General features: G+C 42.0%; 1 protein-coding gene across 3 annotated transcripts in view; it reads right to left on the bottom strand.

The window, feature by feature from the left end:
* Window positions 1-11886, bottom strand: part of LOC110333405 (protocadherin alpha-4) — a 229917-nt gene extending 218031 nt beyond the window's left edge. For 2 of the 3 annotated variants that reach the window (XM_029546756.1, XM_029546762.1), the window contains exon 1: window positions 771-3360. In XM_029546756.1, the coding sequence (XP_029402616.1) occupies window positions 771-3155 (2385 nt within the window). In that variant the 5' untranslated portion in view covers window positions 3156-3360. Of the gene's footprint in view, window positions 1-770; window positions 3361-9397 lie in introns of those variants that run through there. The other variant, XM_029546761.1, reaches the window with a different exon arrangement.
* Between the last annotated feature and the right edge of the window lie 433 nt (window positions 11887-12319).

Below are 12319 nucleotides of genomic sequence, written 5' to 3'. Positions count from 1 at the left end.
AAAGACGTCCTAATATTAAAAGCACTGTAAGTTTTCTAATTTAGGGGGCATTTGGTCTTTGGCTTTTGGTTTGGTTTGGTTTGGTTTATTATTTTTTCAACTGGATTTCACTATGTAGCTCCAGCTGTCCTGGAACTCACTATATAAAGAAAGCTGGCCTTGGACTCAAAGAGATTCTCCTGCCTCTGTCTCCTGAGTGCTGGTATTACAGGTGTGTCCCACTACACCTGGCTCTACTTTTGGCTTTTAAGTTTCTAAAAGGAAAACATTTAGGAGTAATATTGAATCGTTATGCTTTGGGGCCAGTGAGATGGCTTAGCATGTGAAGCTTTTATTTTGCAAACCTGGTAGCCTGCCTTAGATTTCTGCAACCCACAAAAAGGTAGAGAGAGCCAGTTACACAAAGTTGTCTGTTGAGGCTTACACACACACACTGTAGGAATACAACTGCACACCAACATCATGCACACCATGATAATAAATAAATAAATAAATAAATAAATAAATAAATAAATAACAGGTTCCCCCTTTTTTTAATTATTCAAGGTTCAGTTATTCACACAGAGATTTAGTTATGAACCTAACTATGAAAGTAAGAATGTTGAAGAGAATTGTTCAACGTGCAAGAATTTGATACTTAATTCATAAGTATCTCATGACAGCACAGTGATATAAAATAAAGGTACAGCTTTAGGTCAAAGTAATGAACAGGAATCATAAATAATACAGAAATAGTGATGTTCTTAACAAGAAAAAAATTAAAGACCTACCTTTCCTAAGTATTCGGCCTCTAAAGGTGGTTGTCTCTCTTCTGCTGATTCCGGACCTTGGGATAGGCTAGGGCTGAAAGCCATGAGATCAGTTTTAGGGGGGCCTTCTCCAGAGCACACCCTCTGTCGCCTCTGCTGCGAGTATGACCAGCTCCCCACGGCGCTGGAGCACACCAGCATGGGTTTCCCTGGAGCACAAGCTCCATCGGTGGGCCTTGCTGAGCAGCGCAGCGCGGTGTAAAGCAGCAGTGTGAGCACTAACAGGCTGGACACCGCACAGATGGCGATGATCAGGTACACGTTAACAGTCACCAGAGACGCCTCTTGGCCAGCAGCATCTACCAACGCTCTTGAAGGTTTTGGAGCTTGGCTATTCTCAACTAGAGAAACTAACACTGTGGCTGTGGCAGTCAGTGAAGGTTCACCATGGTCCTTCACCAACACTAGCAGGCGCTGGCGTGGCGCATCCACTTCATCTAGGGCTCGCGTGGTGCTGATCTCGCCTGTATATAGACCCACGCGGAACAGGCTACGAGTGCCCAAAGTGGATTGCAGTTCATATGACAGCCACGCATTGTAACCAGAGTCCGCATCCACTGCACGCACCTTGGTGACTACGTGGCCCGAACCCACTGACCTAGGTACAAGCTCGCTCACTGAGCCGCCAACTCCCACAGCTCCGTGAGGCAGCAGCAAGGGTGCATTGTCGTTCTCATCCAGCACAAACACCTGCAGAGTCACATTGCTGTCCAGGGTAGGCACACCAGCATCCCTCGCGCTCACCTGGAACTGCAGCAGCTCCAGCTCCTCATGGTCCAGAGGCTGCAGCGCGAACACCTTGCCGCTCTCCGCGTGCACAGACACATAGCTCGACAGCAAGCGCTCACCCACCCTCCGCTCCACCAGAGAGTAGGACACCAGAGCGTTCTCCTGCGCATCCGCATCCACCGCTGACACGGTGAAGATGTGCGCTCCGGGTGGATTGTTCTCCTTCACAAACACGGTGTATTCGGGCTGAGCGAACACTGGAGCATTGTCGTTCACGTCAGCCACCTCCACGGACACGCTGGCCGTGGCTCGTAGCGAGGGCGAGCCCCCATCCCGCGCTGTCACCATTACCTTATAGTCAGCTGTGGCTTCTCGGTCCAAGGCGCTGTTCAGCACGAGCGAATAGTAATTCTTGAAAGTGGACACCAGCTTGAAAGGGAGGTAAGGACTCAGGGAGCAGGTCACCTGCCCGTTGACCCCCGAGTCACGATCTGACACTGAGATGAGGGCGATGACAGCACCCAGGGGAGCATTCTCTTGCACGGGTAGTGAGAGAGACGTTATTGAGATTTCTGGCGTATTGTCATTAATATCCACAAGTTTTACTGAAATTTTACAATGTCCTGACATCGATGGGGTTCCCTTGTCAGATGCAATGACCTGGATTTCATAGGATGTCCTTTCTTCATAATCTAATTGTCCCTTAGTTCTGATTTCTCCTGAGTTGGGGTCTATTTGAAACTTTGTCCGTGTGGTGGAAGACACATCACTACTGAGTGAATAGACAATCTCGCTGTTTGATCCTTCATCTGCATCAGAAGCATTTAATGTAATCACTAAAGTTCCGTCTGCAGTGTTCTCTAACAACTGCACTTTGTAAACGGATTGGGGGAAAGTAGGTTCGTTGTCATTCACATCTAACACCTTGATGATTATTTGAACAGTGCCGGTGAGCTCAGGCTTGCCTCCATCCGTAGCTACCAATAACAATTTCACCGCCGCATCCTCCTCTCTGTCCAGAGATTTCCCCAGCACAAGAAACAGAGATTGGCTTAGTTCGTCGCTTGTTTGTACATCTAGAAAGAAAAACTCACTGGGGCTGAGCTTGTAGGACAGAAGAGCGTTTACTCCGATATCTGCATCAGAGGCTCCCTCTAAAGGAAACCTTGAGTCAAGCAGCCTAGATTCGTGAAACTGGATAGTTTTTTCTGTCATTGGAAATCGCGGCGGGTTGTCGTTAATGTCCTTCACCTCCACCTCCACGTGGAAAACCTGCAGCGGCCTGTCCACGATCACCTCCAGGTGGATGCTACACTCCGCGCTCTGCCCACACAGCTCCTCCCGGTCGATCCGAGAATTCACAAACAAAATGCCATTCTGCAGATTTACCTCCAGAAGGTCCCCGCGGTCCTTGGACGCCACCCTGAACAAGCGGGGCACCAGCTCCGTCAGCTCCAGCCCTAGGTCCTGCGCGATGCGGCCCACGAAGGTGCCGTGTTTGGCCTCCTCGGGGACGGAGTAGTGGAGCTGGCCGCTCCCTGCCTCCCAAGCTGCGAGGAAAGGAAGCAAGAGCAGCAGACACTGCCTGACCTCTGGGCCCCCTCTCAAAGAAGGCATCACTTCTAGTCCTCCGTGAGTAGATCAAATTAAATGATCATTTTTTAAAATAAAATATAAGTTCTAACAGCTGCTCAAATCCTGCTGCTTCTCCTGTCGTTTTATCTGGAGTAACAAAGAAGCCCTGGGTGTTTTCTTTCCAAGAGAGAGATCACTCTCTGGTAGACAGCGACACCCTGTGGCTAAACTGGTTAAAATTTTACCTTATTAACTGTAAATATGAGTTTACCATATTTAACTGTCAATGTGAAACTTATGCATTAATTCAGTGTAAATTTCAATAGTGATACGTATATTCACGTTGTTGCAAATTTATCCTCTTGTAAAGCTTAAATTTTATACAAATTAGATAACAACTCCAGTTTCCCTGGCCTTGCCAATGGTAACCACCGTTCTACTCTTGTATAAGTTTCACTACCTTGTAAGTTAAACCATAAAAGATTTGTTGAAGTTGTTGCTCTGGCGCTGAGTTTGTTTTCCTCTGTTTTGAGACTGGCTCTTTCAGATTACCAAAATGTCCTGAAGTTTTGCCCGTGTTGTAGTGTGTTACATGATTTCTTTCCTTTTTAATGAAGAATGATTGTATCCATTCAACCATCCATGAACGTCTGTTTGCTTCTTGTAAATAGTGATGATATAACACAGATGTACAAGTATCTCTTAGATAGCCTGGTTTCAATTCTTTTGTAATATTACAATTTTTATTGCTTCTTCAAATCAAGTACAACAGAATCAATGAGTATTTCTGTTTATTGTTTAAATATACCTTTGTTATTTATAACTTTGAGTTTTGAATTGTTTGCTAATTACATTAGTTTATTGTATAAAATATTTTTTATTTTAGGATCATTCTCTTATCTATTATTATATTTGAATTATCTTGCAAGAAGAATAAACTGATTTCTTTTTAGTGTTAGTTACTTGAGGTTATCTTTATTAAATTGTAGCTGGCTTCTTCATATGTAAACATATGAAGTTCACATAAAGATGGTGTGGAATTATTTGAAATAAATGGTGGAATGTCAGTTAGCAAAGTTCTTGTCAAGTTGCACACTTGTACTTTGTGTAAGTTAAAATTTTTGCTTTTAGCTTTCTTAAAGAAAAATAAAATGAACTGCAAAATTTAAACTGTCAGTTAAAAGCAGCAATGGAAGATAGATGTTCCTGGAGCTAGATCATTAATAATTTTTCTCTGAATTGGGTATGGTGGTGCACACCTTTAATCCTAGCACTTGGAAGGCAGAGGCAGGTGGGTCTCTGATTTGAGCCCAGCCTGGTCTACAAAGTGAATTCTAGGACAACCAAAGCTAAAACAGAGGGAATCCTGTCTTGAAAAACTAAAAACTAATAATGGCACTAATAACTTTTCTCTAAGTCCAGTGTCTTAAACTTATTTCACTTATTAATTTTTGCAGTAAGATGAATTCAACTGGAAATAACTATATTAAAAAATATATTAATACTGCTTCAGACAGAAAAATATCCCATGTGTTTTCTTAATAGTGGTTCCTAGATTTTATATAGCTACATAAAATCAGGTATAAACACGCACATACATATATTATAAGTACTTATAGCATATGATATATATTGAAAGAAGAAAACACTATCTAGAGGAACGAAGGAGCCTAGTGGACTGAGGAAGAACAGTGGGAGATAGAGTAAAGGAGACTGAGAGAAATACTCAATGTACTTTGTATACCTGTATGAAAATGTCCTTACATAAAACAGTACCCTGTACAATGACTATGCACAATGAAATTTTTTAAATAAATTTAAAGAATAGGACATGAAATAATGCATTTCATTAAATGATGTAAAGGAAGAAAAAACATTGAAATATTCTGAGTGGGGCAAGAACACCAACTGACAATGGAAAAATCCATTCATATTTATGTTGAATATTAAGTCACAACATTACTCCATATTTATGTTTTTCCTTGATATTACAATAGCATCCCAAAAACTACACTCACCTTCCAAACTTTGTAATTCCAAACCCATGTCTTTCTATAATAGCTATTAATATTTGAGACTCATCCCCAAGTTAGTAGAATTAACCAATCCAAAAACCTTTTAAGCTTTATATAAGTCATTATAGCACAGAAAGAATAGTCTCCTTGTACTTATATCTACAATGTGCTCATCTTAAACTTCGTGATCACAATGTAGTTGTATGCAGGCATATCCAAATACATTAAGGTCAAATTTGTTTGACTTGGGTTTTATTATTGTTATTAGTGATCTTTGTACCTTCATTTACTTGTTAAGGCAGTGTCACTTATATCATAGAATAGCTTCAAACTTGTTCTGGAGCACAGGATATAGCCTTTAAATTAGGATCCTGCTGGGCAGTGTTGATGCAAGCCTTTAATCCCAGCACTTAGGAGGCAGAGGCAGGCAGATTTCTGAGGTTTGAGGTCAGCATGGTCTACAGAGTGAGTTCCAGGACAGCCAGGGCTACACAGAGAAACCCTGTCTTAAAAAACATAAATAAATAAATATCTTACTGCCTGCACCACCAAAGGATAAGTGTGTGCCAGTAAGCTGATCTCTTCCAGAAAATCCTTTGGTACTATCAAAGGATGTTGGGTTCTAGTCATAAAGTTATGATTAATATTTCAGTAAAGCACTCTGATACAACTTCATATCCAGAAGAGTGCATCAGATCTCTGGGAACTAGAATTACAAATAGTTACTAACCACCATGTGAAAGCTGGGATTCAAACCTGGGTCTTCTGGAAGGGCAGCAAGGGCTCTTAACTATTGAACAATCTCTCTAGTCCACTATAAATAAACTTATTAATATAATGAATTATGTTTACTCTTCTCCTGCTAACACAAAGAATTACAGTTTTCTAAGAATGATTTACATAAAGAAGATTGTTATAATACATACTGTTTCTAGAAAACATACTAAACATGATCGACAGCAAGTTCTGCTTTTAAAACGTCACATAAAGTGGAAACTTCTGCTTTCTTTGGCAACTTAGTTGTGTTATGTGATGTTTGTCTGGTAACTGTCATATATTTGGCTGACAACAGATGTGTGGTGTTTTTCTGGAAGCTGCCTGAAAAGGGGGCAGTGATATTTTGCTAGAGCAGATGCTTGAGAGAGCACATGATATTTGGAAAGGGTATAAAAATAACTGAACAGACAGTGGACCACAAGTGTGTCCTTGGTTCTCCTTGCAACTCTTTGCTGGTCTTCATTGGGCTTTGCTGATGGAAGTCTTCACTGAGGATGCTATGGCATTGGTTCACCTTGCCTTCTTTACTGACTTCAGAGAGAGAAATGCACCAAAGAACTTCTCGTGATATTCTAGTGGCTTCTCGGACGAGCCTTGCGGTTTATTCTGGATCAAACTGCCATTGCTGATTCATGAATGGTGTTTGTAAGTGGATCGAGCTGCCACTGCTGATTTGTGTGAACTGAACTGCTGCTATCTCAACAACGATGGTTGGAATCGCCCCTAAAAAGCTATTTCTAAACAGGTCCACATCCTCTTTTGCCATATTAACCTTTCCTTTCTACTACCTCTGGTGAGTGGTGGGTTAGAAGGAAGGTTAAAGCACTTAAGACCCCTCATTATGGTCAGTTTTGAAAAATATAACCCTACAGTCACATATAGGATGATATTTACTTTTATGAATGTGTTGGTTGACAAAGAAAACTGAAAAGGGAACATTACACCAAATCCAACACTTTTTATAACTTAGTTATTACAGTAAGCAGGATAAAATGTCCTCTTGAGGCCAGGAACTTAGATTATACTGTGAGTGTTACTGTGTGCTTAGGGTTCTATTGCAGGGATTTTCATATGCCAGGCTGTCAATATACAATTGTTGAGTGAATGATGGTAAATACTGAATGTCTCTCTAAAGACAATAGTCATGCACATAGCTATGGAGGCATAATAATGTAAGTGAGGAAGAAATTTTTAATTGTGATTTCTGAATATATTCTTTCCAAATGTATAATCCTATAAGGTTTATGTCACATATAGAGAAAGTTGGAATGTTATTTTTTAACATTATTATTCCAAAATTATTCTTTGGTTATTCTTACCCAAAGACTGTGTGCCATAATATTAATATTTGGAAAGTTGCAGAAACAGACTTTAGGCTTATGTCTTCGAATGCTCTAAGCAACAATTTTTCATAGAATATTTTACATTTCTCCCTTTCCTTTCCTCCTTCTAAACTTTCTTATATACCCTCCCTTGTTCTGTTTTAGATTTATGGCTTATTTTCCTTTATTTTTGTGTGTGTGCGTGCGTGTGTGTGTGTGTGTGTGTGTGTGTGCACCTAAATACAACCTGCTGAGTATATATAATGTTATTTGTGTATATGTTTTCAGGACTCACCATTTGGTATTGAATAACCAATTGGTGTGCTCTTCCCTGGGGAAAACTGTAACTCCTGCTCTCAGCATTCCTTGGTTGTCCTGTAGTTCTGGTCTAGGGTTGAGATCTCCTGAACTTACTTACTTCCATGTTAGCACATCTATTGGTGTTGTACTTTTACAGAAGAGATTTTAAGGGACTTTTCAGTATGGGGGTTTTGGGGGGGATGTTTATCCAACAAGATTCACTCACTTAATTCTTATGTAACTTCAGAATTTAATGTAAGAAGTAAAACATTATGTTAGAGGCTGTGGAGATGGCTCAGTGGATAAAATGTGTGTTGTGCAAGCTTGAGAACCTGACTTCAGATCCTTAGTATATGCATACCCGACAGTCTAGCCAAAAGAATGAGCTACCTGACTCAAAACAAAATGAACAGAATAATTGAGGAAGATAACTATCATTAACTACTGACCTCCACACCTACATGCACAGGTGACTATACCCATACATTCACATATATCTCTGTGTGAATATCACTCACTCACTCACTCTATCTATCTATCTCTCTATCTATCACATGCACACACAAAGAAACACTCACAAATTTAACAAGATTTTGATTAAATGGTTAAAAAAACAGAAACCTATATTAAGTGTGTATCAGTTGGTTATTGAAACTGCTGTAAAATACTGCCTCATATGTTACTCATTATCTCATTATTGATCAGCATAGTGACTATGAATCAAACTTTGAAGAGACCATTATTCCTCATCTGAACAACTAGTGTAAAGAATTTCCCTTTCAACCTGGTGGTGGTGTCTCATGCCTTTAATCCCAGCACTCAGGAGGCAGAGGCAAAGAGAACTCTGAGTTCAAGTCCAGCCTGGTCTACACAATGATTTGCAGGACAGCCAAGGCTACACAAAGAAACACTGTCTTGAAAAATTAATTTTCTTTCTTTTTTATTTCTACATTCATTTCTACAAAGACACACATTAGGGATTTGTATGTAGTAAAATTTTGTTTGGAAAAGTTACTACTATCTTTCTCTTGGTCTTTTATTTTGGATTTTAAACAATATTTAAATTTTGATTTCTGCAAAGTTACTGCATTAAAAGTAACTTTAAATATTTAGTCAAATGCAATGGGCTGTAAAAAAGTCAAGCAAATAAAAATAGTAATTATCCTAAACTTAGTTTTTCTTGCCCTCGACAATATCATCTGTTAAGAGAATAAATTTTTCATCTAATAAAGTATCCGGAGTAAAAGAAGAGAAAATAAAGAGTTTGGGGACATTGGCGAATAAATGGGTGGGACTCAACTGACAGGATTGCTTAAGACATAAGTTCACATAGTAATTATTCTTTTAAACAAGGGATGGTACCAGGAAATTGTTGGATATTTGAATGTGAGAACCAAAGTACCAACAACAGATATATATTTTAGATCATAGTGCTTAAAATTATTATTTAATTCCAACTTTGAAATTTAGCAATGTAGATAGAATATTCTGTAACTTCATCTACAATGATTTGTGCAGAGCAAGACACTTGACAAGAATTGAGAGACCATGTTCAAAGTGTGCTCGTCTACCATTTATGAGGCACTTGGCTCCGTTCCTAACACCACCACTACCCAAAATTAACACTAATAGCACTGAATTTTTAAGAAGTATTCTACCATGTAAATAAAAGAATAAAATTATTTGTACAAACATTGCTTGTTTCTTAGCTCTGTTTTTGCAGCTGCAAATACTAGAGTATTTGAAAAGACTGTTAACAACATGTCATTGAACACTCTGAATACACTCTAAGTTCCATTTAAAGAATAACTTAAAAAATAAAGTTAAATCTAAAAAGAATTTTGAAGCCATAGCTCAAATTTGGACTTACGTTACCAGAAAGATCTGAATTTACTTCTGCGTGGTCACTTCTTTCCGCTATGTTCAAACCTGGGGATAGACCCGGGCTGAAGGCCATGAGGTCGGTCTTGGGTGGGCCCTCTCCAGAGCACACCCTCTGTCTTCTCTGCTGCGAGTATGACCAGCTCCCCACCGCGCTGGAGCACACCAGCATGGGCTTCCCTGGAGCACAGGCTCTGTCGGTGGGCGTCGCTGAGCATCGCAGCGCTGCGTACAGAAGCAAAGTGAGCACTAACAGGCTGGACACAGCACAGATGGCGATGATCAGGTACACGTTGACATCCACCAGCGATTCCTTGGAACCCACTGCACCAGTTAACACAGGCAAAGATGCTTTCTGAATCGGACTGCTTTCCACCAGAGATACCAACACCGTAGCGGTAGAAGTCAGCATTGGCTCGCCATGGTCCTTCACCAGCACCAAGAGACGCTGTCGTGCAACATCGGCCTCATCTAAGGAGCGTGTGGTGCTGATCTCACCAGTGTACAGACCCACGCGAAACGGGCTGCGTGCACCACCTGTAGGAGGTTGTAATTCATATGACAGCCACGCATTGTAGCCAGAGTCCGCATCCACTGCGCGCACCTTCGTCACCACATGCCCTGCACCCACTGTCCGTGACACCACTTCGCTCACTGCGGTGCCTGCCTGAGGCCCCAGGAGTGTGGGTGCATTGTCGTTCTCATCCAGCACAAACACCTGCAGAGTCACATTGCTGCCCAGGGTAGGCACACCAGCATCCCGCGCGCTCACCTGGAACTGCAGCAGTTCCAGCTCCTCGTGATCTAGAGGTTGCAATGCGAACACCTTGCCACTCTCTGCATGCACAGACACATAGCTCGATAGCGAGCGCTCGTCCACCCTCTGCTCCACCAGCGTGTAGGACACCAGTGCGTTCTCCTGTGCATCTGCATCCATCGCTGACACCGTGAAGATGTGCGCGCCAGGCGGGTTGTTCTCCTTCACGAACACGGTGTATTCGGGCTGTGCGAACACTGGAGCGTTGTCGTTCACGTCAGCCACCTCCACAGACACGCTGGCCGTAGCCCACAGCGAGGGCGAGCCCCCGTCGCGGGCTGTCACCACCACCTTATAGTCCGCTGTGGTCTCTCGGTCCAGGGCGCTGTCCAGCACGAGCGAATAGTAATTCTTGAAGGTGGACACCAGCTTAAAGGGGAGGTGAGGACTCAGGGAGCAGGTAACCTGCCCGTTGACACCTGAGTCAATGTCGGACACCTTGATGAGTGCTATGACAGTGTTAAGTGGAGCATCCTCTTTGATGGGCAAAGACAAGGATGTGATCGCCAGCTCTGGAGCATTATCATTTATATCCAGTACTTTCACCAAAACCTTGCAGTGATTTGACATGGAGGGAATCCCTTTATCAACTGCCTTTATTTGAATTTCATAGGATTTTGTTTTTTCATAATCTAGATCACCGATCACTCTAATTTCTCCTGAAAGAGAATCCACACTGAATTTTTCTTGAATGTCAAGAGAAACGTCATTGCCAAAGGAAAACACAACTTCACCATTGACACCTTCGTCAGCGTCAGTGGCATTTAACGTGGTCACTAATGTCCCATTCACTGTAGATTCTACTAACTGTGCTCTGTAGATGGTCTGTTCAAACAGTGGGGCATTGTCATTAACATCGAGCACAGTAATCTGCAGCCGAACTGTCCCCTCCAGCTCTGGCTTGCCCCCGTCGGTGGCTGTCAGTAATAACTGAAGTTCTGGTGTTTCTTCTCTATCCAAAGATTTTCTCAGTTCAAGCGAAAGGGATTTACTGAGTTCGTCTGTTGTCTCTACCTTTAAAGAAAAGTAATCAGTGAGGCTCAGCGTGTAAGTTAAAAGAGAATTGGCACCAATGTCTGCGTCCACAGCACCCTCTAGTGGAAACCTTGAATCTAGTTGTCTGTTTTCAGGAATAAATATCCTTTGTTCTGCGCCTTTGAAAACCGGTGGGTTATCATTGATATCTTTAACCTTCACTTCCACGTGGAAAACCTGCAGCGGCCTGTCCACGATCACCTCCAGGTGGATGCTACACTCCGCGCTCCGCCCGCACAGTTCCTCCCGGTCGATCCGAGAATTCACAAACAAAATGCCATTCTGCAGATTTACCTCCAGAAGGTCCCCGCGGTCCTTGGACGCCACTCTGAACAGGCGGGGCACCAGCTCTGTCAGCTCCAGCCCTAGGTCCTGCGCGATGCGGCCCACGAAGGTGCCGTGTTTGGCCTCCTCTGAGACAGAGTAATGGAGCTGGCCGCTCCCTGCCTCCCAGGCTGCGAGAAACAGAAGCGAGAACAAGAGCAGGCACCGGGCTCTCAGGCCTCGGAGCCTGGAAAACAGCATTGCAAAAGTACTGCACCTTTCGTATCGCTGTCACTCTAAGATCATACTTTGCACCTTCATGTTTTCAGTCATCCGTCTCCTCACCATTTTTATCTTTTCTCGGCTGGTGACGAAATGAAGCTTCCTCCCTTCCTTTTTAATCATCACTGCTTCATTTCCAGTTCCAAGACTTTGTGGTATACAGTGACACCAAGTGGATAATGTAGAGTTTACATCCAACAATGGTCTTTGTAATTTTGTTATTTCCAGTGCATCTGAAGTTGCAATTCATCAATGAAATAGAACGTTCTAGTAGGTAAATAGCTAATAAAAATAGTAGAAGATAATTTAGTATTGAAAATACAATAACCACCATAAGGTGTCCCATATTTTCATATAATTTTGTTTACTGTAAATCGTCACCCCACTCTATTTCATGCACATATCAAGTGGATCTGCAATCCTTTAGAGTTGCAGTATATGTGGAGCATTTATTCTGGACACATCCCTCTCCCTTAAGTTGATTACCATATATAGATGCTCAATTTCATATAA

The sequence above is a fragment of the Mus pahari genome, chromosome 15 (assembly GCF_900095145.1).
Source record: "Mus pahari chromosome 15, PAHARI_EIJ_v1.1, whole genome shotgun sequence".
Taxonomy (NCBI): domain Eukaryota; kingdom Metazoa; phylum Chordata; class Mammalia; order Rodentia; family Muridae; genus Mus; species Mus pahari.
Note: the sequence above shows the minus strand (reverse complement) of the source record. Positions and strands in the feature narration are given on the sequence as shown.